General features: G+C 36.0%; 3 protein-coding genes and 2 long non-coding RNA genes across 34 annotated transcripts in view; 4 read left to right on the top strand and 1 right to left on the bottom strand.

Moving 5' to 3' along the window:
• Positions 1-24,406, bottom strand: part of LOC113656997 (butyrophilin subfamily 2 member A2-like) — a 251,138-nt gene that overhangs the window by 222,083 nt on the left and 4,649 nt on the right. Inside the window, exons 2-16 of one of the 19 annotated variants that reach the window (XM_047813715.1) lie at positions 24,038-24,388; positions 23,549-23,827; positions 23,193-23,294; positions 22,616-22,636; positions 21,308-21,334; positions 18,992-19,018; positions 16,209-16,235; positions 15,783-15,806; positions 14,723-14,749; positions 14,296-14,319; positions 13,269-13,295; positions 12,811-12,837; positions 11,429-11,455; positions 10,358-10,384; positions 8,638-9,425 (exon numbers count right to left, since the gene is read on the bottom strand). In XM_047813715.1, coding sequence (XP_047669671.1) covers positions 8,875-9,425; positions 10,358-10,384; positions 11,429-11,455; positions 12,811-12,837; positions 13,269-13,295; positions 14,296-14,319; positions 14,723-14,749; positions 15,783-15,806; positions 16,209-16,235; positions 18,992-19,018; positions 21,308-21,334; positions 22,616-22,636; positions 23,193-23,294; positions 23,549-23,827; positions 24,038-24,388 — 1,568 coding nt within the window. In that variant the 3' untranslated portion in view covers positions 8,638-8,874. Of the gene's footprint in view, positions 1-8,637; positions 9,426-10,357; positions 10,385-11,428; positions 11,456-12,810; positions 12,838-13,268; positions 13,296-14,295; positions 14,320-14,722; positions 14,750-15,782; positions 15,807-16,208; positions 16,236-18,991; positions 19,019-20,845; positions 20,873-21,307; positions 21,335-22,615; positions 22,637-23,192; positions 23,295-23,548; positions 23,828-24,037; positions 24,389-24,406 lie in introns of those variants that run through there. The other 18 variants (XM_047813722.1, XM_047813731.1, XM_047813703.1 and 15 more) reach the window with 18 other exon arrangements.
• LOC113661210 (butyrophilin subfamily 1 member A1-like) overlaps positions 1-24,406 on the top strand; it is a 322,944-nt gene that overhangs the window by 112,696 nt on the left and 185,842 nt on the right. The window lies entirely within an intron of this gene.
• Positions 454-4,448, top strand: LOC125141308. Its single transcript, XM_047814405.1, has 4 exons — positions 454-1,293; positions 3,411-3,674; positions 3,769-3,875; positions 3,987-4,448. The coding sequence occupies exons 1-4, from the start codon at positions 1,142-1,144 to the stop codon at positions 4,241-4,243; spliced, it is 780 nt and encodes a 259-aa protein (XP_047670361.1). The 5' UTR covers positions 454-1,141; the 3' UTR covers positions 4,244-4,448.
• LOC125141433 lies at positions 9,508-11,236 on the top strand. The gene is made up of 2 exons (XR_007140801.1): positions 9,508-10,279; positions 10,749-11,236. It is a non-coding gene; the product is annotated as an uncharacterized LOC125141433 (long non-coding RNA).
• Positions 19,181-20,207, top strand: LOC125141468. The gene is made up of 3 exons (XR_007140853.1): positions 19,181-19,324; positions 19,457-19,568; positions 19,688-20,207. It is a non-coding gene; the product is annotated as an uncharacterized LOC125141468 (long non-coding RNA).

Consider the following 24,406-nt stretch of genomic DNA (forward strand, 5'->3'; position numbering starts at 1 on the left):
CAACAACTGATGACCCGAGCAATGTTGTGCTACAAAAAGTTAAAGAGCTCCATAGGAATGTTGGTGAGGAGGTAAGGAAAAACATGCCATATATTTAAGTTCAAGTTTAGTTGCAAGACTTTGGTTGGCTGGCTTAGCATCTATTCAATACATTCATTCATTCATTCATTCATTCATTCATTCATTCTTTCATTCATTCATTCATTTTCTATCGCTTATCACGGGGAGCCTGTGCCTATCTCAGGCGTCATCGGGCATTGAGGCAGGATACACCCTGGACGGAGTGCCAACCCATCACAGGGCACACACACACTCTCATTCACTCACACACACACACACACACACACACACTACGGACAATTTTCCAGAGATGCCAATCAACATACCATGCATGTCTTTGGACCGGGGAGGAAACCGGAGTACCCAGAGGAAACCCCCGAGGCACAGGGAGAACATGCAAACTCCCTATTCAATACAATTCAATTCAAATTTATTTGTATGGTGCTTTTTACAATTGACATTGTCTCAAAGCAGCTTTATAGAACATGAACATAGACCAAAAGGTTATTATAAAGAATACTATCTCAGGGGTGCATCTGTTTTCTGTACCACTAATACTACACATGGGGTTGTGGCACAAAGCAGGGGCCACGTTGGACAAGGTACCAACCCATTAAAATACGCAATACATACACACACACCGTTTAGAGATGCCAAACAAATCCTCAGACCTTGAGGTGTGAGGCAGACATGCTAAAACCTAAGCCACTGTAACCCCAAGGGTTTAGCAGCCATCCAAAAGTTAGGTCACTGTATTGTGCCACATACTACAGGCATTTCAATCCACATGTGATGATTAATACATCTTTGGAAACAAGGTTTGTAGCACAGTTGTCTGAACCAATGACATAGATGTGATTCAGTGGTTAAAAATCTGGGTTAGTAAATGGAAAGTTGGGGGTTCAAGCTCCAACATTACCAAGCCGCTACCGATGGGCTCTTGATCAAGGCCCATGGCTGACCCTGTACTGTTTACTCACTGTAATTATTTTACAGAATTGTATTAAAAATACTAATATTGTTTCTGTTACAGGTTCTTCTAAAACCAAGCAGGTATATAGATGCTGTAAAGATCCAGAACATGTTTAACATGACAAATGGCTTGAATAAATTTAATATCCATACTGGAGTGCGAGAATGTGATCTGGAGAAATACAGCAAGTACACTAAAAACAAGACACCAAAAAAAATTATCGATGAGTACAAACTCGGAAAAGTGGACAACCACAAGTGGTAATTTTTTTTATTCAAATCGTTGGCTTTAGTCATCCTATTTTTGTTATGTACTAGTTTGAACATACAAGTGGGAAAACAAAAACGATCGGAATTTGAATGTGGCATGCACACTTCACACAGGTACAGGTTTTGTTGCTAGGTAGTATATGCTTAGAGTCTGTCTTCCATGTGCCATCATACCTTGTAGATGTGTTTTGTATTTGTGTTAGTTTTCCAAAGGTTGTGCACATGAATCTGGCTATTTTCTTCTTCAAACCCTAAGCAAGATTTGTGTGAAATAGAGATTTTCTGCTCAATAAAACTGTTGCCAAAGCAGTGACTATGCCAGACAAAGCTTTTCAAGGTATTTACTTTTCTGGTCTTTGACAGATATCCTTATTCAGAGCAACATGAAAGTACACAATAGCGGGTCCCCATCTAGAATTAGTTGCTCTATGCTAGAATGGGGAGGAGTCTTGATGCAGGTTTTCCTTGTACCCCAAGGGATGATAGATCAATTGTGAGGAAAGAAAAGTGCTGGAGGATCTGAGCTAGCATGGAGCAGTGCAGGGAGTGATAAGAGCTTTGATCCTGCAGCTACAGGAGCCCAGTTTACTGGTAGCAATGGGGTGGTGTGGGACAACCTGAGAAAGCTAAAAACACAACAACTACATTCTGGATGTACATTCGGCCATTTTTGTCCACACAGACTGCTCAGATACTTGTTCAGTCTCTTGTCATTTCTAAACTGGATTACTGCAACGCACTGCTGGCAGGTCTACCTATGAACACAATCCGTCCTCTGCAAATGATCCAAAATGCAGCTGCACGGCTTGTTTTCAACCTGCCCAAGTTCTCGCATACCACCCCGCTGCTGCGATCCCTCCACTGGCTTCCTGTAGCTGCACGCATCTGATTCAAAACACTGATGCTGGCCTACAAAGCCAAAAATGGACCAGCTCCCTCTTACCTCAAAGCCCTCATCATTCCTCGCACTGCACCCCACAACCTCCGATCTACCAGCACTGCTCGACTGGTTCCACCATCTCTCAGGGTAAGAGGCAAGTATACTACAAGACTCTTCTCTGTTCTGGCACCAAGGTGGTGGAATGAACTTCCCCTAGAGGTCCGGACAGCTGAGTCACTGGCTATTTTCTAGAGGCGGTTGAAGACCTACTTATTCAGGAAGCACTTCAACTAGTACTTCTTTCCTTATCTTTTGCATTAAAAAAAAAAAAAAAAAACCTTTGACACTTTTTCATTGTACCTTTGAACAAATGTTTTAAACTCATGGTATCTTAAGTATGTAATCTAGTGAACTAGCATTAATGTAGTCAATGTTAGAGATTTAAGCACTTATGTACGTCACTCTGGATAAGGGCGTCTGCCAAATGCTGTAAATATAAATGTAAATGTAAATGGATGTTTTCAGAGGTCAGGCACAGAGCTGCCAGGAGCAAGTAGCGATAGTCTAGTCTCAAAATGACAAGGGAATGAACAAGTACAAGATTGCCCTGTGTGGATAGAAAAGAACTAATTCAAACTTATTTCCTGATATTGTAAATAATCGACATCAGCGTGAAAGATTAGCAATGTCAAGGCTGCTTACTGGCAATTCTTTCCTATAGTTTTCCTAAATATACTTAAATTTAAAGTTTATAAAGAGGGGAAGTCGTGGCCTAAGACTACTCCTAACCCTCAGGTTGTGGGTTCGCGTCTCGGGCCAGCCACGACTGAGGTGCCCTTGAGCAAGGCACCGAACCCCCAACTGCTCCCCGGGCGCCGCAGCATAAATGGCTGCCCACTGCTCCGGGTGTGTGTTCACGGTGTGTGTGTGTGTTCACTGCTGTGTGTGTGCACTTTGGATGGGTTAAATGCAGAGAACGAATTCTGAGTATGAGTCACCGTACTTAGCCGTATGTCACGTCACTTCAAATTTCTAATTAAAAGAATGTAAAAATGTTCTAATGTTAAAAAAAAATTATTTTGCTGAAGTGCTTTCGGAAGACAACAAAAAATACAGCATGCCATATTCGACTTCTGGGAATTTTTGGGTCCCGTGAAGCAAATTGTGTTTCTGTAGTCAAGTCTCATAGAAAACTAACAATACTCATCTTGTATGTAATCCCATGAAGCCTTTTAGCCATGGAGAAGCCTACAGCAGGAGTGGTGGCACAGCACATTCCACCAAAAAGTACATGGACTGCAGTCCTTCAACTCCTCAAAACAAACCCACAGATTTCTGCCTCTTTAGAGCAAAAGAACAACGAAGCTTTCTACTTAATGAAGAAAATGAAACATGACCCAGATGGAAAACAGCAGCTCTGCATGAACACGCTGTACACAGATCATCAGCATGCTCTGAGCAGTGGAAACCGTGTAGAATCCAGAGCCTGCAGGTCTCGTCTCAACACCTGCATCTGTCTCTATCACTGCAATCATTTCTTTTCTTAGTACTGATCCATGTCCTTGTTTTGTTTTCATGTTCCTAAGACGGTTCCTGACAAACACCTTTTTAAGTGGAGATACAGAGAAAGCTCTGAAGCTCTCCTTAATGACGGCCCATCCTCAATGCTCGGACAACATCTGGAACGATCTTGGTACATGTTACATACTAACCTCTAATGAGCATAAAAAGTGATAAGAGTCTTTAAAATCTAAAACCTCTGGCTGAGCCAATCTAGATGATTATTGTTCTATTTAACTCGCAGGTATTCGTCATCAGTTCAGTACATGTGATCCCGGACTTGCTGTGATGGACAGGAACGAGTACTACAAGAGAGCATTTAAAGACATAGTGAAAAAATACAGCAAATGGGATCTCATCGACCAAGACCAAGCCATCCGACTACTACAGTGGGTGCACAAAGACCTATTTCTGGACAAAACTACCGTGGACTATAAAGAAATAATTCATGCTATAAAAGATGCAAAAAAGAAAAGAAACACAAGCAGAGATCAACTCTGAGCAGAGAGAAATGTTTGCTTACCCATAATTCATGTTTTTCCACATTTGATTGACAGAATGCTAAGCATACATCCATTTTACATTAAAGGTGCGGTGCACGATGTTTGAAAGCCAATGTTGACATTTGAAATCACTAAAACAAACACGCCCCTAACCCAAATGGGTGTCACCCCTGTTTTGATAGCTCCGCCCCACACATACATACGTAACCCAGGCAACTATTATGGGGGAACCTGCTGGGGCAGCTGGCCGAGGGGATATTTTTATCAATAAATGACCTCAATGAGTAATACTATGGTAATGCATATTTGTTTTTGTAGCACTGTGTGTTGTAGTGTGAAAGGTTTAGCTCCGTTTCATGAGGAAGAAGTTCAGTTCTCTCCAGCGCTGGAAAGCTGATCCTATATTAACACGGGTCCTGCTTCTTGCCTTATCGTAAGCCTTTCTTCGCTTTTCGTATTTTTTCAATGTCAATGTTTCGATCGCTTTCTGTTAATGTCACACATGCGCACCGAACACTCTCTCCGCTGCATATTGACAAGACACGCCCCTTTCTTCTCATTGGCTACACATTTGTTTTGTTTGTCAGCCTGACTCAGTTTTCTGAAGCATTTATCAAACATCGTGAACCCCACCTTTAATATTAGGTAATATTTTATCTGTTGACCAAAAGGTGGTGCAATCACTCCGTTACACAGACATGTGCAAAAAAAACTTATATTCATGGAGTAATCAAAGGAATTTGTGTGTGTCTGTGTGTGTTTGTGTGTGTGGTTGTGTGTGGGTGTGTGCATGTGTGCTTGTGTGTGGGCATGTGTGTGTGTGAGCATGTGTATGTGTGCAAGTGTGTTGTTCAGGCTTTCCAGGAATCCTGCATGAAAGCCTGTATAAACACACACACATTATAGTTTGCTGATATCCTCCATAGAACTCAATATGAAAAGCCTAATAATAACCTTTTTTTTGAGTAATGGGTCAAGAATAAAAATATTACCTCTTTCCAGCTGAGGGAACTATTAACAACCAAGAATGCTTGTTCTTTCATGTCATGGCCATGCAATAAAAATAATGTGGTTATAATGACAGTCACTAGGGCTGAGGAGAAATAAATAAAATCTGATGCTGCACAAAAACTAACAATGCATAAAATGAAATGTTATTAGTAATCTTTGACTTATCCAAAACTCTAATAATATGTAAAAACAAAATCCACTTTGCTTATTTTATATTAAAAAATAAGTCCTTTTTGTCATTTACATTGTATTTTTATGCAAATGTCTGACATCACTAATTAAATTAGTAATTAATAAGTAGAAAAAAAAACATTTAAAAAAATATAAGTAGTTTTGATTAGAACTGAGGATGATTAACAGATTTATGCAAAAGAATGTTAAAAAAAATATTAATCTGATATATTTTTATATAAAATTAATTAAATTTATGAACATTTTTGGTCTCCAAAACACACATACGGGTTTAAAACCTTAAAAAATAGAACATTATAGACCTGGTCAAAAATTCAAAATACTCTTTCCAAAGTACATGTTATATAAAGGTTCGTCCCAGTAAGTCATTTCTCTAGCTGAAACACAGAGAAAAAGTGAGACCAAAAATGTGGTCCCCTAATGGACAAAAACGTCCTAAAGTGTCCAGAAGGGTTAAAAAAGCAACCCGAATTCTGGAAATGTTAGGACATGATTTAAATCTGAATAATATAAAAACTAATAGACTTTCAAATCACACGAGCCAATATTCTGTTCACAATAGAACATAGTTTCTTCATATAACAATTGATCAGATAATACCTGAGTTGAAGAGGTTTGTTCCATTTTTATTCTATCTGTGAGAATGTTATGATCTACTGTATGGTGTCAAAAGCTGTGCTGTGAACAAACAACACAAGCAAGATGAAACAACGTTTGTTATGTTATCTGTGTTCTGAAACACTGAACACATCATCACCTGAAACACTGCACACATCATCACCTGAAACACTGCACAGGTGAGAAATGGTGAGGAAATAATCAGGTACCTACTGCAAACACAGTAACTTCAATGGAAGAGCATAAGAAATAAGGACAACATGTAACTACATTTGTAAAGTTCGTTGCGACAAACTTTGATGGCTTTGACGGTGCAAGTATTCGCAAAGGCCGGTGCATTTTGGAGGCGAGTGGACAGAAAGATTGTGAAAGCTACTGGACCGCTAGGGTCCAATACTTTTGGAGGTGAGCGGACATGAGCATGTGACGTGACCAGAATAACGTGGGGCAGTTCCCCTTATTGTGCTGAGTGTTTTGATATGTCACATGTCCATGTTGTACAAATTTTTGATTTCGCTTGTTTTGGGGGCGGGGCTACATGTGACGTGACCAGAATACCCATGGGGCAGTTTCCACAAGGACACGATGGCGCTTCTGGACCATGTTTACATATGGCCTCCTTTTTGCATTACAGAGCTTTAGTTGGCAAGGTACATTGTGTTTACTCACAGTGGTTTCTGGAAATATTCCTGGGCCCATTTAGTAATGTCTTTGAAACAATCATGCCGATGAGTGATGCAATGTCGTCTGAGGGCCCGAAGCCCACAATAAAGGCCTTTGGCTTTGTCCCTTAAGCACAGAGATTTCTCCAGTTTCTCTGAATCCTTCAATGTTAATCACTGTAGATGATGAGATTTGCAAAGCCTTTGCAATCTGCTGTTGGGGAACATTGTTTTTAAGTATTTCACACTCTTTCACAGGTTAGAGAATCTCTGCCTATCTTTAATTCTGAGAGACTCTGCCTCTCTAAGACATCCCTTTTATAGCTAATCATGTTACAGGCTTAATATCAAATAACTTAACTGCTAGATTTTCTCCCAGCTAATATTTATAAAATTTCTTGCTTTTCAGCCATTAATTACCTCATGTCATCTTTTTGAGACCATCAAATTTGAAATGAGCTCATTTAATGGATAAAAGTGTAATTTTTTTCTTTTTAAACATTTATGTTATCCATGTTCTATTGTGAATAAAATATTGGCGCATATGATTTGAAAGTCTTAATTTTTAATGTAATTTAAAAAACCTACTTTTTCGGAATTCGGGTTGTATAAGTTATCAGCTGAAATTTTATTGGTAAACTGCAGTCATTGTTTACATTCAAGAAAACCTATTTTTAAGCTAGAAAAATATTGCTTCTGCCCATGAATCACATCTAGCTATGCAATGTTATACATCTGAACATTGTTATTATATCTTCTACTCATTCAGAAGATCAGGTATAATTAACAGCTTCCAGCATCTGTATCTGCCTCTCTGAGAACAGACATTTATAAAAATATTAATATGACACTTATTAGTCAGCAATATTTGAAGAGCTGACAGCAAATGTACAAAAAAATTGAGTGAATAAATTAACATTTTAAAAGATAATTTCATTCACAGTCAGAAAAAGTTATCCAACACCAACTGGTCCACCACAATATTTTAAAAGCTCTGTATAAATAAATCTCCACACTTTCTCTAGGGAGCAACAAAGGATCAGACCCAAGCCAGTGATATTCTGCAGCAGCCAACAATTAATACAGCAATAATAGCTTGTCAGATGACATCCTCACAAGATGTCAATGTATTTACATCATTTACATTAATATGGAACATTTTATATGTGCTTACTTTACATAATTCAAACTAATTTAGTATAAAAACTGAAATCACATTTTTTGATGAGAAACTTATATTTCATGTAAACTATCTAACTATCTAAGTCATATATTCTTTTACATTATTTTGTACACATCAGTGCCATTAAAAGTAATTTTATTCATTTGAGTATTTTAACACAGATATACAGAGTGGCCCACTGCCTTGTCAAATTTTATTAAATCATTTCATTAACACAGAGAACACAGTAAATCAATAATTATAATATAATAGAGTCTGTCAAAGATGAGAAATATAAAATGTTTTCCTTTTTAACAACACATTCAGTCTTCACAAGTAAAACTGGAGACTAAAAGCAAGTGTAGATGTTCAGAACTATTTATTATTTAAATGACCAATCTAACAGGACACATCTGGGTAATAAGAAACATGTCACATTACATTTATATATTTTCAGTATTTTTTCATCTAAAAATTGTGTGGCCTGATACAAAAATCACTATGATCCATGTTGTTTACCATTATTATTATTATTATTATTATTATTATTATTATTATTATTATTATTATTATTATTATTATCAGTTGTAGTAGTAGTATTTGATAGTAACAGTTCCACTTGCACTTTATCACCACCAGAGGGAGCCAGAGCTCTAACACTCTCGTGTCACAGTGTCACTTCTCGTGCTTGTGGACATTTAAATCCTGCTCACATTTTATTGATCAAATTAAATTCTACAGTAAAAATCAGAGTAAACTGTAAATGATCTTTATTTATATGTGATTTGTAATGACAAAGTTCCACAACCATAATGTCACATAATCATAAAAACAGACTTTAGGATTACAATTAAAACCAGGTATTAAAATAATCTGTACAGCATTTTAAAAGGGAAAATGTGTTTCTAAAATTTAACTAAAAAAGTAAAATTTTTCTTTTTATTCTCAACATTTAATAGATGATTATATTTGTGAGGTGAAAATTCATTCAGTCTTAAATACAGGAGAGATGATCAGTGGTGCTGAATTTTTGTCTCCATCATTATCACAAGGACTGAAGTATGGATAGAGTTTCTCAGTGAAAGTCTGACCAGTGAAAGAGTAGATATGAGATCTGGACTTTACATCATAAAAGGAGACCAGACCCTCCTCATAATCCACAAACACCCCCACAACCTCCACCTTCTCTCTCAGTGTGAGGGGGACAGGGGGATCAGCACGAGCCTTATACTGATTCTCATCCCACAGCCCCACAGTCCAGAATCCATCCTGAGGTTTCAGTGTAATACCCCTCCCTTTCCTGTTAATGTTCTCTCTCACGACTCCTAATCTCCACTCAGTTTTCCCTCTGACCTGCACCTCATAATAAAATCTCCCTGTAGAGAAACTCTGCTTTCCCAGAACACAGAGATAATATTTAAACCTCTGTGGTGTATCAGGGGGATCCTGTCGTCTGTCTCCATCTGTCACTTCTTTTCCATCAGCAGACAGGATGAGTTTGGGATGAGCTGTATCAGGATCCAGAGTCACATCCACTGAGAGAAACACAGTGTGTGATGTGAGTAAACAGGTAAAAATATTAAATCATCATCTGAATTCAATCCAATCATAAAGCTGAACAGTGAAGGGGAAAGAACAGTGATTTACTCCAAGTCTGTAATTTGGACTAAAACCTTTGTGTGTTTATTTAATGTCAGGACACAAAACTGTACAACATGTTCCAGGCTCGATTGTCTTTACCTAACACTGAGTAACACGGACGATAAACTTGACTTTTCTATGTTGAAACACTGACATATTGAATGTGAATTAGTGAACAGTGAAAAAATAGATGTGAATATTGACTTGATGTCAGCGGATTCCTCCGGAGTTCCAGTTTGCGGCGCTCATTGGTGACGTCACTTACCGGTCAGCAGCCTCTGAATCCCGGCAGCGCTATTTAAGTGTTTCTGCGTGATTTTCACCAGATGATCTCTCTACAGTTACGTCGTGATCTGTGACTTTTCTCACCGTCCTCCTGTTCTAGTTATTTCTCAGTCCTGCTCTTTTTGCTGCTGCGCTTTCTTTTGCTTTTCGGCTCTGGCGCTTTTTCTGTTAGTTTTTTGGGGTTTTTTGCTATTTTTGCTCTCCCATTTTCCCCGTGGATTATTTCCCGTGTGTGGATTATTTCCTGTTTATAGATAGTGACCATGGTGGATTAAAGACCTGCGCTGGTGGACTATTATTGTACTTTGGCTACCTGTTGCTACCTGCTTGTGTTATGAGGTTTGTGCTGTGACTTTGACCTGCTTATGTCTCTGTCTCTAGGTTTGTTTTGCATCCTGTGTGGATTCGCACCTGAAAGCAGAGGAGCATGTGGTAGCAATGTGGGGCAACAAAAGCCCTAAAAGTGGGTAGTTCTGTGCTGTATTATTACACTTAGGATGGTTTTAATCTGGGGCATTTAACTGTAAAGAATTATTCTTACCTGCATACTTCTTCTTCTTTAATAACTCTGTGAAAACATGTAGTTTAATGACAATATAGTCCAAATAAAGTAACATTAAACACATCATAATATATACACCAATGTACAAAAATGACTGAATTTTTTCTTTTGTGATGCTTTCAATACTTGTATTGCAGCTTCTTTCAGTTATTGTTAGTTTTGGGTGTGAAATGGAGGTGAAATGCTGCTCAGTTTGGTTAAGGTTTGCTTTTTGACTTGGCCAATATAAAACCTTCCACTTTTGCCCCTGATTAAGTCCAGTGTTTTGCTGGCAGTGTGTTTTGGGTTTTGTTTTGGGGTTTTTTTTCTTCACAGCTCTCACAATGTTTGTCATCGACTACCATCGTCACATTTCTTTCTTTTTTTTCAGATCCTCCCAAATTGTTGCACTGGCTAAACCCAATGCTTCAGAGGAGAAACACGGAGCTCAGATCAAGAGAAAACATTCAGTACTGTGTGATTAACAGGGCACTTTTGGGCAACAAGGAACACGTATCAGTCACATTTCAATCATTTCTACCACTTGAAAAGACACAGGTTCAGACAAAAGGTGCCATTTTCTGAGTTGTTTAACACCTCTAGCTGTAAATGTCAGGAGGATGAAAATCTGATCTTGTCAGGACTCAGCCCGGACTTTGGCCACGTGTTCTTGTTTTTGTTCCCTGTCACGTGTCTGCCCCGCACTTGTTTACTCCTCCCCGTCTCTGCACAACTGTTCCTCATGTGTCTTGTCTATTTAACTGTGCCGTGTTGCCTCGAGCAGTTCAGAATCCTCTGGTGTCTTTGGTTGTCGTCTGAAGTCGTGTCTGTGTCTTTGTTTCATGTTTTTAGTTATTAAAACCTGTTTATTTTACGCTATCCTGCATTTGGGTCTGTTTTATCCCCCGCGTTGCTGACAGATCTATTGTTGAATGTTCACATGTTGATCTCAAACCAGTGTTCAGTGTAGAGCAAAAAGTAATTGACTTTACAACCCAACACATTTGGAGGGAACTGTAAATATTACAATAACAGAAAATCCTAAATTTTCACAAAATCAGGTGTAATTACCGTATTCCACACTCAGTCTCTGCAGTTCTGAAAAGAGAAAAATATTAATATTAGAGATTTACTTAGATACTCCATAGATACTGTTTAATACCTTATTATTATTTTCTATTCAAAAAGTGTGTGTAGAAAACAGATTTAGATTGATCCGATTTGTTTCTTTCGTTCAGTTCTGTAGTGAATTATTTGTATATTCAATTATGATGATCATAATAATATTATTCTACAAAATAATGTAATCCACTAACTTGCATAAAGAGGAATTATTTGCCCATTACTGAGTCCTCTGTTTTTGCATGTCACAAATAATAGTCATGTCTTCAAACAAAATTGTATTTGACAAAGAAATTTGACACTGCTTTATAAAATATTTACGCTATGCTTATGAATGTATTTTAAAAGCACGATGCAGGTGGCCTTAAAATGATGTTACCCTTTTTTCTTTTCTTTCTGATCATGAATTGATTTATAAACATTAATGGAATTTCATTGCAGATTCCTATAATATTGTTCTGATATACCAAATGCTTAATGAATTTAATAAAATTAAATAAATAATTTCCAGTAATATTTTGAGTAGATTAGATCTGTTTCTCTGTTCAGTTTAGTAGTGATTTATTTGTAGCAGCATTTATCTGTACATAAACTACCTCTACACAGTTATATCTGTATTTTGTGTCACTAGTGCAGGGCTCTTCAATCTTACCCACAGTGTTGATGTGGCTGCAGGCTTTCAGACACAACTGACTCCACATTAATCAGCTCATATCCAGTCTCAGATATCAAGCAATGCCTCTTATTTGTCTGCTTTAAAAGACTGCAGCCACACCAGACCTTTGTGTATAAGATTGAAGACTCCTGCTCTAGTGGATCATCTGCCATTACAATGGCTGTAGATTATGGATTGTAATTTTCTGCTAATACAATGGAAATAAAAAGTTCATACTCGCCTATCAAAATGGCAGAAATCTGTGTTTAGTGATCATTTAGTCATCAGTAAGAATAGTAGTCAATCTCAGTCATTTATTTACTTCTGACCACACACACACACACACACACACACACACACACACACACACACACACACACACAAACCCTATCGGTAAAATTCTCAGTAAACAGTTAACACTGTCTTAAATCCATTTTAAACACTTTTTTTGTGTGAAACCTACATCACTACAGCAGCCTAAACAACCTAAAAACTTCCCAGATACCTTTGTGATGACATTTATTTAGTGTGAACACAACTGAAGACACGTCTCACTATTCAACACATTTTAATTGTCTGTCTGTTGGAGGTTGGAGACTGTTGATCATTTCATACATGTTCTATCTATAATTTGTTTAATCAATATGTTCTTAAAAGCACATAAAATCTTCCTCACCTGTGTTCTCCTTCTCAGTCTTCATCACTGAAGATAAAACAGATTTGATTAAACACATTTATTAAAACAAATTTGTTTGAAATAATTTAAACCACATAAACAAATGTATAAAATGCTAGCTCACATAGTTCATCATTTTAATCAAAATAATTAAAAGTATCAAATGTAAGGTATCAACTAAAATTATACTAGTAAACTGTAGTCAGTGTTTACACTCAACTAAACCTATTTTTAAGGAGGAAAAATATTGCTGCTGCCTATGATGTAGATGTAGCTCAGCAGTAAAGGTAAAGGTGTAGCTCATTCACCATCAGATTTCTTATAACCACAGTCTCTCCTGGTGAAATCTCAGCATTAAAGCAGCAGTATAACATGCAGTGCTGATGACAGAAACTCATGATCTCATCTCACAGTGATTCAGACACTATAAAGTAGTTAAGAAGTTCAGGTATAATTACCATCTTCCAGCCTCTGTATCTGCCTCTCTGAAAACACACAATATTAAATATTAATATTACACTTATTAGTCAGATATAGTTGAAGAGCTGACAGCAGAAATGTGGTGACTAAGACATTGTTCTCACCTACATGCAATATTATTCTACAAAATAATGTAATCCACTAACTTACATACAGGGGAAATATTTGCCCCGTTACTGAGTCCTCTGTTATATATGTTCGAACAAAATTGTATTTGACATAAATAAATATTGTAAATAATTAAATAAATTAGTATTTTAAAAGATAATTTCATTCACTGTCAGAAAAAATGATCCAAAACCAACTGGTCCTGTAGGAACAATCTCATTAAAGTGAATATATGTATTATTCTCACTTAATGGCATTAAAATTATTCATTAGTCAGGCATGTGTGCTTCATAGATAAAAATCTGTATTAGACTAGAGCTCCATTCAAAATGTGTACAAATGTACTGACCATTCAGTTCCATGTCTTGTAAGAAGTAGATGTCATTAATAAACCTCACAGAAGGCAGGTGAACACATTTTTGCCCTACACTGTGGTATATATCTATTATAGGGCATTCTTATTGATTTTATGAAGCCCATATGACTGCCAGACAAATCATTTTAATGATCTAAAACTAAAGTTTTAAACAAATTTATATTCATTACATTCTATATTCTCCAAGTGTCAAAATTTTTTAGTTTGTAAAAATTCTCATCTCAGATCAGTCAACTTATTATAATAATTTCAGTAAACAGTTAACATTGTCTTAAACCCATTTTAAACACTTTTTGTGTGAAACCAACATCACTACAGCATCATAAACAACCTCACAAACTTCCCAGATACCTTTGTGATTACATTTATTTAGTGTGAAATAACTGAAGACACGTCTCACTATTTAACACATTTTAATTGTCTGTCTGTTGGAAGTTGGAGTCTGTTGATCATTTCATACATGTTCTATCTATAATTTGTTTAATCAATATGTTCTTGAAAGCACAAAACATTTTTCTCACCTGTGTTCTCCTTGTTCTTCATCACTGAAGATAAAACAAATATTTTTGAAATAATTTAAACCACATAAACAAATGTATAAAATGCTAGCTCACATAGTTCATCATTTTAATCAAAGTCAGTCAAAATAGCAAATGTAAGGTATCAACTAAAATTATACTAGTAAACTGTAGTCAGTGTTTACACTCAACTAAACCTATTTTTAAGGAGGAAAAATATTGCAGCTGCCTATGATGTAGATGTAGCTCAGCAGTAAAGGTAAAGGTGTAGCTCATTCACCATCAGATTTCTTATAACCACAGTCTCTCCTGGTGAAATCTCAGCATTAAAGCAGCAGTATAACATGCAGTGCTGATGACAGAAACTCATGATCTCAACTCACAGTGATTCAGACACTATAAAGTAGTTAAGAAGTTCAGGTATAATTACCAACATACAGCCTCTCTATCTGCCACTCTGAAAACAGACAATATTAAAATATTAATATTACACTTATTAGTCAGATATAGTTGAAGAGCTGACAGCAGAAATGTGGTGACTAAGACATTGTGCTCACCTACATGCTATATTATTCTACAAAATAATGTAACCCACTAACTTACATACAGGGGAAATATTTGCCCCGTTACTGAGTCCTCTGTTTTTGCATGTCGCATAAAATAGTTATATATGTTCGAACAAAATTGTATTTGACATAAATTAAAATAGTAAATAATTAAATAAATGAACATTTTAAAAGATAATTTCATTCACTGTCAGAAAAAATGATCCAACACCAACTGGTCCTGTAGGAAAAATCACATTAAAGTGAATATATGTATTATTCTCACTTAATGACATTAAAATCATTAATTAGTCAGGCATGTGCACTTCATAGATAAAAATCTGTATTAGACTAGAGCTCCATTCAAAATCTGTACAAATGTACTGACCATTCAGTTCCATGTCTTGTAAGAAGTAGATGTCATTAATAAACCTCACAGAAGGCAGGTGAACACATTTTTGCCCTACACTGTGGTATATATCTATTATAGGGCATTCTTATTGATTTTATGAAGCCCATATGACTGCCAGACAAATCATTTTAATGATCTAAAACTAAAGTTTTAAACAAATTTATATTCATTACATTCTATATTCTCCAAGTGTCAAAATTTTTTAGTTTGTAAAAATTCTCATCTCAGATATCTTATATCAGTCAACTTATTATAATAATTTCAGTAAACAGTTAACACTGTCTTAAACCCATTTTAAACACTTTTTGTGTGAAACCAACATCACTACAGCAGCATAAACAACCTAAGAAACTTCCCAGATACCTTTGTGATTACATTTATTTAGTGTGAAATAACTGAAGACACGTCTCACTATTTAACACATTTTAATTGTCTGTCTGTTGGAGGTTGGAGTCTGTTGATCATTTCATACATGTTCTATCTATAATTTCTTTAATCAATATGTTCTTAAAAGCTCAAAACATCTTTCTCACCTGTGTACTCCTTGTTCTTCATCACTGAAAATAAAACAAATTTGTTTGAAATATTTTAAACCACATAAACACATGTATAAAATGCTAGCTCACATAGTTCATCATTTAATCAAAATAATTAAAAATATCAAATGTAAGGTATCAACTAAAATTATACTAGTAAACTGTAGTCAGTGTTTACACTCAACTAAACCTATTTTTAAGGAGGAAAAATATTGCTGCTGCCTATGATGTAGATGTAGCTCAGCAGTAAAGGTAAAGGTGTAGCTCATTCACCATCAGATTTCTTATAACCACAGTCTCTCCTGGTGAAATCTCAGCATTAAAGCAGCAGTATAACATGCAGTGCTGATGACAGAAACTCATGATCTCATCTCACAGTGATTCAGACACTATAAAGTAGTTAAGAAGTTCAGGTATAATTACCAACATACAGCCTCTGTATCTGCCTCTCTGAAAACAGACAATATTTGAATTTTTAGATTATACTTATGAATGAGAGTGTGTGTGCCCTGTGATGGGTTGGCACTCCGTCCAGGGTGTATCCTGCCTCGATGCCCAATGACGCCTGAGATAGGCACAGGATCCCCGTGACCCGAGAAGTTCGGATAAGCGGTAGAAGATGAATGAATGAATGAATATTACACTTATTAGTCAGATATAGTTGAAGAGCTGACAGCAGAAATGTGGTGACTAAGACATTGTGCTCACCTACATGCAATATTATTCTACAAAATAATGTAATCCACTAACTTACATACAGGGGAAATATTTGCATGTCGCATAAAATAGTTATATATGTTCAAACAAAATTGTATTTGACATAAATTAAAATAGTAAATAATTAAATAAATTAACATTTTAAAAGATAATTTCATTCACTGTCAGAAAAAATGATCCAAAACCAACTGGTCCTGTAGGAACAATCTCATTAAAGTGAATATATGTATTATTCTCACTTAATGACATTAAAATCATTAATTAGTCAGGCATGTGTGCTTCATAGATAAAAATCTGTATTAGACTAGAGCTCCATTCATAATGTGTACAAATGTACTGACCATTCAGTTCCATGTCTTGTAAGAAGTAGATATCATTAATAAACCTCACAGAAGGCAGGTGAACACATTTTTGCCCTACACTGTGGTATATATCTATTATAGGGCATTCTTATTGATTTTATGAAGCCCATATGACTGCCAGACAAATCATTTTAATGATCTAAAACTAAAGTTTTAAACAAATTTATATTCATTACATTCTATATTCTTCAATTGTCAAAATTTTTTAGTTTGTAAAAATTCTCATCTCAGATATCTTAGATCAGTCAACTTATTATAATAATTTCAGTAAACAGTTAACACTGTCTTAAACCCATTTTAAACACTTTTTGTGTGAAACCAACATCACTACAGCAGCATAAACAACCTACAGTTGTGTTCAAAATTATTCAACCCCAACTGAAATTGATTGTTTTGGTCGTTTTGACATTGATTTTGATCATTCGGTCATCCTGCTTACAATTAAATCAAAGAGGCACGTGTAGGTCAGAAATATAACATAACATTTATAATGAAATAACCACAAATGTCTTTTCTGAGCTCACATCATTATCAGTTTTATTCAACCCCCAAGTGACATTCATTCTTAGTACAACATCCTTTTACAGTTATAACAGCTTTTAAACGTGAAGCATAGCTTGACACAAGTGTCTTGCAGCGATCTACGGTATCTTTGCCCATTCATCATGGGCAAAAGCCTCCAGTTCAGTCACATTCTTAGGCTTGCGCACTGCAACTGCTTTCTTTAAGTCCCACCAGAGGTTCTCAATCGGATTTAAGTCTGGTGACTGCGATGGCCACTTCAAAATGTTCCAGCCTTTAATCTGCAACCATGCTCTAGTGGACTTGGAGGTATGCTTGGGATCATTGTCCTGTTGAAAGGTCCAACGTCTCCCAAGCCTCAGGTTTGTGACGGACTGCATCACATTGTCATCCAATATCTCCTGGTACTGAAGAGAATTCATGGTACCTTGCACAAGCTGAAGCTTCCCAGTACCTGCAGAAGCAAAACAGCCCCAAAGCATGATTGACTCCCCGCCATGCTTCACAATAGGCAAGGTGTTCTTTTCTTGTTCTTCCTCCTCCCAACATAGCGTTGATCCATGGGCCCAAACAGTTCTAATTTTGTTTCATCAGTCCACAGAACACTATCCCAAAACTTCTGTGGTTTGTCCACATGACTTGGCATACTGCAGTCGACTCTTCTTATTCTTTGGAGACAGCAAGGGGGTGCGCCTGGGAGTTCTGGCATGGAGGCCGTCATTACGCAGGGTGCGCCGTATTGTCTGAGCAGAAACTTCAGTACCCACATCGGACAAATCTTTTCTCAGTTCCTCAGCAGTCACGCGGGGACTTTTCTGCACTCTACGCTTCAGGTAGCGCACAGCAGTTGAAGTCAGCATCTTCTTTCTGCCACGAGCAGGTAGCTTTTCAACAGTGCCCTTTGCCTTGAATTTGCGAATGATGCTTCCTATGGTGTCTCTTGGTATGTTTAACATCTTTGCAATCTTCTTATAGCCATTGCCCTTCCTGTGAAAAGTAATCGCCTCTTCTCTTGTCTTCCTGGACCATTCTCTTGACTTCACCATGTTTGTAACCATACCAGTAAATGTCTAGAAGGAGCTGAGTATCACAGTCATTTTAAAGCTGCCTAATTGGTGCTTATTAGGCTTTATTGCTGCTCCCTGACATCCACAGGTGTTTTCAATACCTGATTGAAAACACTTCAATGAACCTCTGTTCTTCAGAGTGGTAGTCTTTAAGGGGTTGAATAATTGTGTCAATGAAGAATTCACAAAAGAAACATTTACTACTGTATTACAAAACTAATTGATGTCATTTTAGTTGCTTATGGTTCTTTAAGAAGTCCTTGTAGGATTTCATTCTGAATACAATTACAAATGTACACTAAATTCCCTAAAACCATTTACAGCATTGGGGGTTGAATAATTTTGAACAGAACTGTAAGAAACTTCCCAGATACCTTTGTGATTACTTTAATTCAGTGTGAACACATAACTGAAGACACGTCTCACTATTTAACACATTTTAATTGTCTGTCTGTTGGAGGTTGGAGTCTGTTGATCAATTCATACATGTTCTATCTATAATTCAATATGCTCTTAAAAGCACAAAAATCTTCCTCACCTGTGTTCTCCTTCTCCTTCTTCATCTCTGAAGATAAAACAGATTTGATTAAACACATTTATTAAAACAAATTTTTTTGAAATAATTTAAACCACATAAACAAATGTATAAAATGCTAGCTCACATAGTTCATCATTTTAATCAAAGTAATTAAAAATATCAAATGTAAGTGTAACCAGGCAAGTGGTTAGGGGGGGGGGTGTGGCAGGCCAACTATTCCAAAGACTTTTTAAGCAGGCGCTGGGAAGAGGCTTCGAAGTTTGGGCCTTGCTTTAAAAAGCACATGGGATTTAATGTGGCTTTGTTTGGCTGTCTGAATTTGCCCCAGATGAGGTAGGCTGACTGGTTATTTTTATATTGTTTGATTTGGTTATTTATGGAGATTTATTTTGAATTTGGGCCTTGTTTTAAAAAGCACATGGGATTTAATGTGGCTTTGTTTGGCTGTGTCTGAATTTGCCCCAGATGAGATGAGATGCAGATGATTTAAGTATTGCTTACTGCATGTTGACAGCTGCTGATGTGAATAAATGCTCAAACATTGACTGATGGTTATATCTGCTATCTGCCAAAGAAGGTAAATGTGTTAATGTTAATTAAATTGAGATTTTGCAGTTGGTAACCGGGGTTTTAAATATTTTTAATGTTTTAATAAAGTATAGGATATATTGTTAATTTTGTTTTCTTTTGTTCCAGATTTAAGTCAGTTGCTGTTTCTCCTGTATTGTTTTGTTTGGTTCCCTAGCTGGCCGGTCTCAGAGGTGTGTGCTGCATGGTGGCAGCACGTGTATTTTGTGGATTGTTTGTGTACGAGTTTCTTTTTTTCCTTTTTTTTAACACCTTCCCAGCCTTATGTCGCCAGCTTGATTTATTAGTGCTTGCTTTCTGCATGTGTGTGGGCCTTTTCTTGTGTGGGGTCTGTTTGTTTGTTTGTTTTCTTGAGGTGATTATGAGTGAAGATTTACGTTTTTATTTGTTTTATTTAAATTTGTGTTTTTTTGCTTTTCAGTGTGAATTATCAGGGAAATGCTGCCTTGTGCTTTAAAGGCCTCCACATGCTAGGAAATTAGCTAATATAGTTAGTGTGAGTTGGCTGGTAACATCTTGGGGAGCTGGGACCAATCTTTGAGTTATTTACATAAAGTATTTTGTCTGTGTTTTGTGTATATCCTTTGATGCCCTTTTTTTTTTAAATAAATCTTTGTACCTTGACTGACTTGAAGTGTTTCTCTTTCTACTAATTGAAGGAGAGGCCCGGTGGTACATAGGGTATCAACTAAAATTATACTAGTAAACTGTAGTCAGTGTTTACACTCAACTAAACCTATTTTTAAGGAGGAAAAATATTGCAGCTGCCTATGATGTAGATGTAGCTCAGCAGTAAAGGTAAAGGTGTAGCTCATTCACCATCAGATTTCTTATAACCACAGTCTCTCCTGGTGAAATCTCAGCATTAAAGCAGCAGTATAACATGCAGTGCTGATGACAGAAACTCATGATCTCATCTCACAGTGATTCAGACACTATAAAGTAGTTAAGAAGTTCAGGTATAATTACCATCTTTCAGTCTCTCTATCTGCCTCTCTGAAAACAGACAATATTAAAATATTAATATCACACTTATTTACTTCTGACCACACACACACACCCTATCTGTAAAATTCTCAGTAAACAGTTAACATACCTTTGTGATTACTTTAATTCAGTATGAATACATAACTGAAGACACGTCTCACTATTTAACACATTTTAATTGTCTGTCTGTTGGAGGTTGGAGACTGTTGATTGCTTCATAGATGTTCTATCTATAATTTGTTCAATCAATATGTTCTTAATAGTACAAAAGTCTCTCACCTGTGTACTCCTTCTCAGTCTTCATCTCTGAAGATAAAACAGATTTGATTATTTAAACTATTTATTTATTTAAACAAATTTGTTTGAAATATTTTAAACCACACACACAAATGTATATAATGCTAGTTCACATTCATCATTTTAATCAAAATAATTAAAAATATCAAATGTAAGGTATCAACTAAAATTATACTAGTAAACTGTAGTCAGTGTTTACACTCAACTAAACCTATTTTTAAGGAGGAAAAATATTGCAGCTGCCTATGATGTAGATGTAGCTCAGCAGTAAAGGTAAAGGTGTAGCTCATTCACCATCAGATTTCTTATAACCACAGTCTCTCCTGGTGAAATCTCAGCATTAAAGCAGCAGTATAACATGCAGTGCTGATGACAGAAACTCATGATCTCATCTCACAGTGCTTCAGACACTATAAAGTAGTTAAGAAGTTCAGGTATAATTACCATCTTCCAGTCTCTGTATCTGCCTCTCTGAAAACAGACAATATTAAATATTAATATTACACTTATTAGTCAGATATAGTTGAAGAGCTGACAGCAGAAATGTGGTGACTAAGACATTGTGCTCACCTGCATGCAATATTATTCTACAAAATAATGTAATCCACTAACTTACATACAGGGGAAATATTTGCCCCGTTACTGAGTCCTCTGTTTTTGCACGTCACATATAACACTTTCATATCTTTAAACAAAATATAATTTGACAAATATGAGTACATTTATTATTTTAAAGATAATTTCATTAACTGTGTGAAAGTTATCCTAAACCAACTTGTCCTGTAGGAACAACCTCATAAAAGTAAATATATGTTTTATTATATCTTAATTACATTAAAATCATTCATTAGTCTGGTATTTGTGCTTTATAGATTAAATCTGGATTGGACTCGAGCTCCATTAAAATGTGTACAAATGTACTGACCATTCAGTTCCATGACCTTGTAAGAAGTAGATATCATTAATAACCCTCACAGAAGGCAGGTGAACACATTTTTGCCCTACACTCTGGTATATATCTATATCTGGTATAGAGCATTCTTATTGATTTTATGAAGCCCATATGACTGCCAGACAAATCATGTTAATGACCTCAAACCAAACTGTTAATCAAATTTATATTCATTACATTCTATATTCTCCATGTGTGAAATTGTGTTTTTTTTTTTTTTTTTTTTTTTTTTTTTTAAAAACTCATAACGTGCTTTTCAAAAGTATTCATACCCACTGAACGCTTCCACATTTTGACATGTTACAACCACAAACAAAAATGTATTTTATTGGGATTTTATGAAATAGACTGAAAGTGGCACATAATTGTGAAGTAGAATGAAATTTATAAATGGTGTCCAATTATTTTTTTTTTTTTTTTTTTTACAAATAAATATCAGAAAGGTTTCAGATATCTGAATCTGAATCTTCAGTTTGTAAAAACTCTCATCTCAGATCAGTCAACTTATTATAATAATTTCAGTAAACAGTTAACATTGTCTTAAACCCATTTCAAACACCTTTTGTGTGAAACCTACATCACTACAGCAGCATAAACAACCTCACAAACTTCCCAGATCCCTTTGTGATGACATTTATGTGGACACATAACTGAAGACACGTCTCACTATTTAACACATTTTAATTGTCTGTCTGTTGGAGGTTGGAGTCTGTTGATTGTTTCATAGATGTTCTATCTATAATTTGTTCAATCAAAATATCAATTAATGTTCTTAAAAGCACATAAAAAATCTCTCTCATCTTTGGACTGCTTCTGCATCTCTGTGGATAAAATAAATGATAAAACAAATTTGTTTTGAAATATTTTGTGGAAATTCTATACAAATCAAAAATGATTACGCACTGCAACACTGACAAGATTGACAGATTGGTGACTGTGTTGTGGTTAAGCTATAAAATGTATAGAGTCTGTAGATTGTGGATTGTAATTTTCTCCTTATATAATGGGAATAAAAAGTCTTCACACCCCAGTTAAAATGACAGATTTGTGATGTGATGTAAAAAGATAAACTAAAATAAACCATTGAGAGAGTAATCAGTACTTGTCATATATTCCTGCAGCTCCTTTAATGTTGCTGCATGTCTCTTAGCAGCTTCCTTGGTAAGTTTTTGTGTCTTGACAATTTACACATTTTTGGAGGGAAATCCTGTTCTTAGTGATGTGAAAAAATCCAGCTGATCTTTATTTTGAATTAATCAGAATAATGTAATTGATGACAGCTTTATGATAATTACTTTTTAAAATGAGATTGAAGGTGATTGGTTTATTCTGAAGTCAGCCAAATACCCAAATGTAATAAAGATAATTAAATTGTACCTTTCTTGTGACAAACAACTGCAGTTACGATCAATCCAACAGCAATAAGACATGCTGAAACTGAAATCCCAACAATCCACTTCCAAGCACCAAAGACTTTACCTAAAATAAACCACGTTTAACACATCAGATATTTTAAACCATTCATTTAAGTTATAGGTACAATGTGTATTATTACACACAACAGTGTTGCAGTTATTGTTAATAGCTAAAATAAAAATAACATGTAAGTTCAGATGCGTAAATGGTGTTCACCAAGCTCATGTGTCATTATTTATTACCTTAATCTGTAATGATTACAGTAGAATGTAACAATCTAACTTAAGTATAAAAGTTTTATATTCACAGACACTTACTATTGATGATAATCTCTGTCTCCATCATGTGATGTTGTTGCTGAAGTCTGCAGTAAAACCTGTTAGAGTCGCTATAATCATAAACAGAGATGTGGCTTTTCACATTGAAGCCCTCAGTGTCTCTGTGTATCTGTGTATCTTCAGCAGTCAGAGTGACTCCTTCTCTGTCCAGCCACAGAACATCAGGTTCAGGGTTCCAGCCTCTGGACTCACACACTAGATTAATCCCTCCTGAGTTATCATAACTCTCCATCATTATCACTGGGTGGCTTCCCTGAGCTACAGACAATAAAGAAAAAAAATAATATTAGATTTTAATGATACAAACAGACAGTAATAAACATCAACTAGAAAAGAAAACATCAATAATAATAAAAACATCAGTAATGAAATCTTCCCAACTGAGGTTCAACACTAAACACTAAAACCAAGGCAAAATGTAGTTTTTCTGAAATTTTGTGAAACCTTCATCACAGAAAATGATCTTACCCTCTACAATGACCTTCACAGTGATGTCATCATACAAGGATTTGTCCTCAACAAGACACTTATATTTTCCTTCATCAGAGACTCTGAGAGCTGACAGTTTGAGTGAAGTGTTGCCTTTCTGTAGCTCCTCTTTATACAGTGATGTTCTTCCTCTATAGGACTGAGCCTGACCTTCATTTCTGTCTTCATGATCCCTATAGAGATGCACTAATGAAGCCACTTCCTCTATTCTCATCCACTCCACTGTCATGTCCACAGCACTGGTGTTGGGTTTGATAAAACAGGGCAGAACCAGATCTTCACCAGCTACAGCAACAAGAGGCTTTTCTGGACCAATAACCTGTAAACTCTCTGTATTGTGGTGAAAAA

This window comes from Tachysurus fulvidraco, chromosome 1, assembly GCF_022655615.1.
Source record: "Tachysurus fulvidraco isolate hzauxx_2018 chromosome 1, HZAU_PFXX_2.0, whole genome shotgun sequence".
Lineage (NCBI taxonomy): Eukaryota > Metazoa > Chordata > Actinopteri > Siluriformes > Bagridae > Tachysurus > Tachysurus fulvidraco.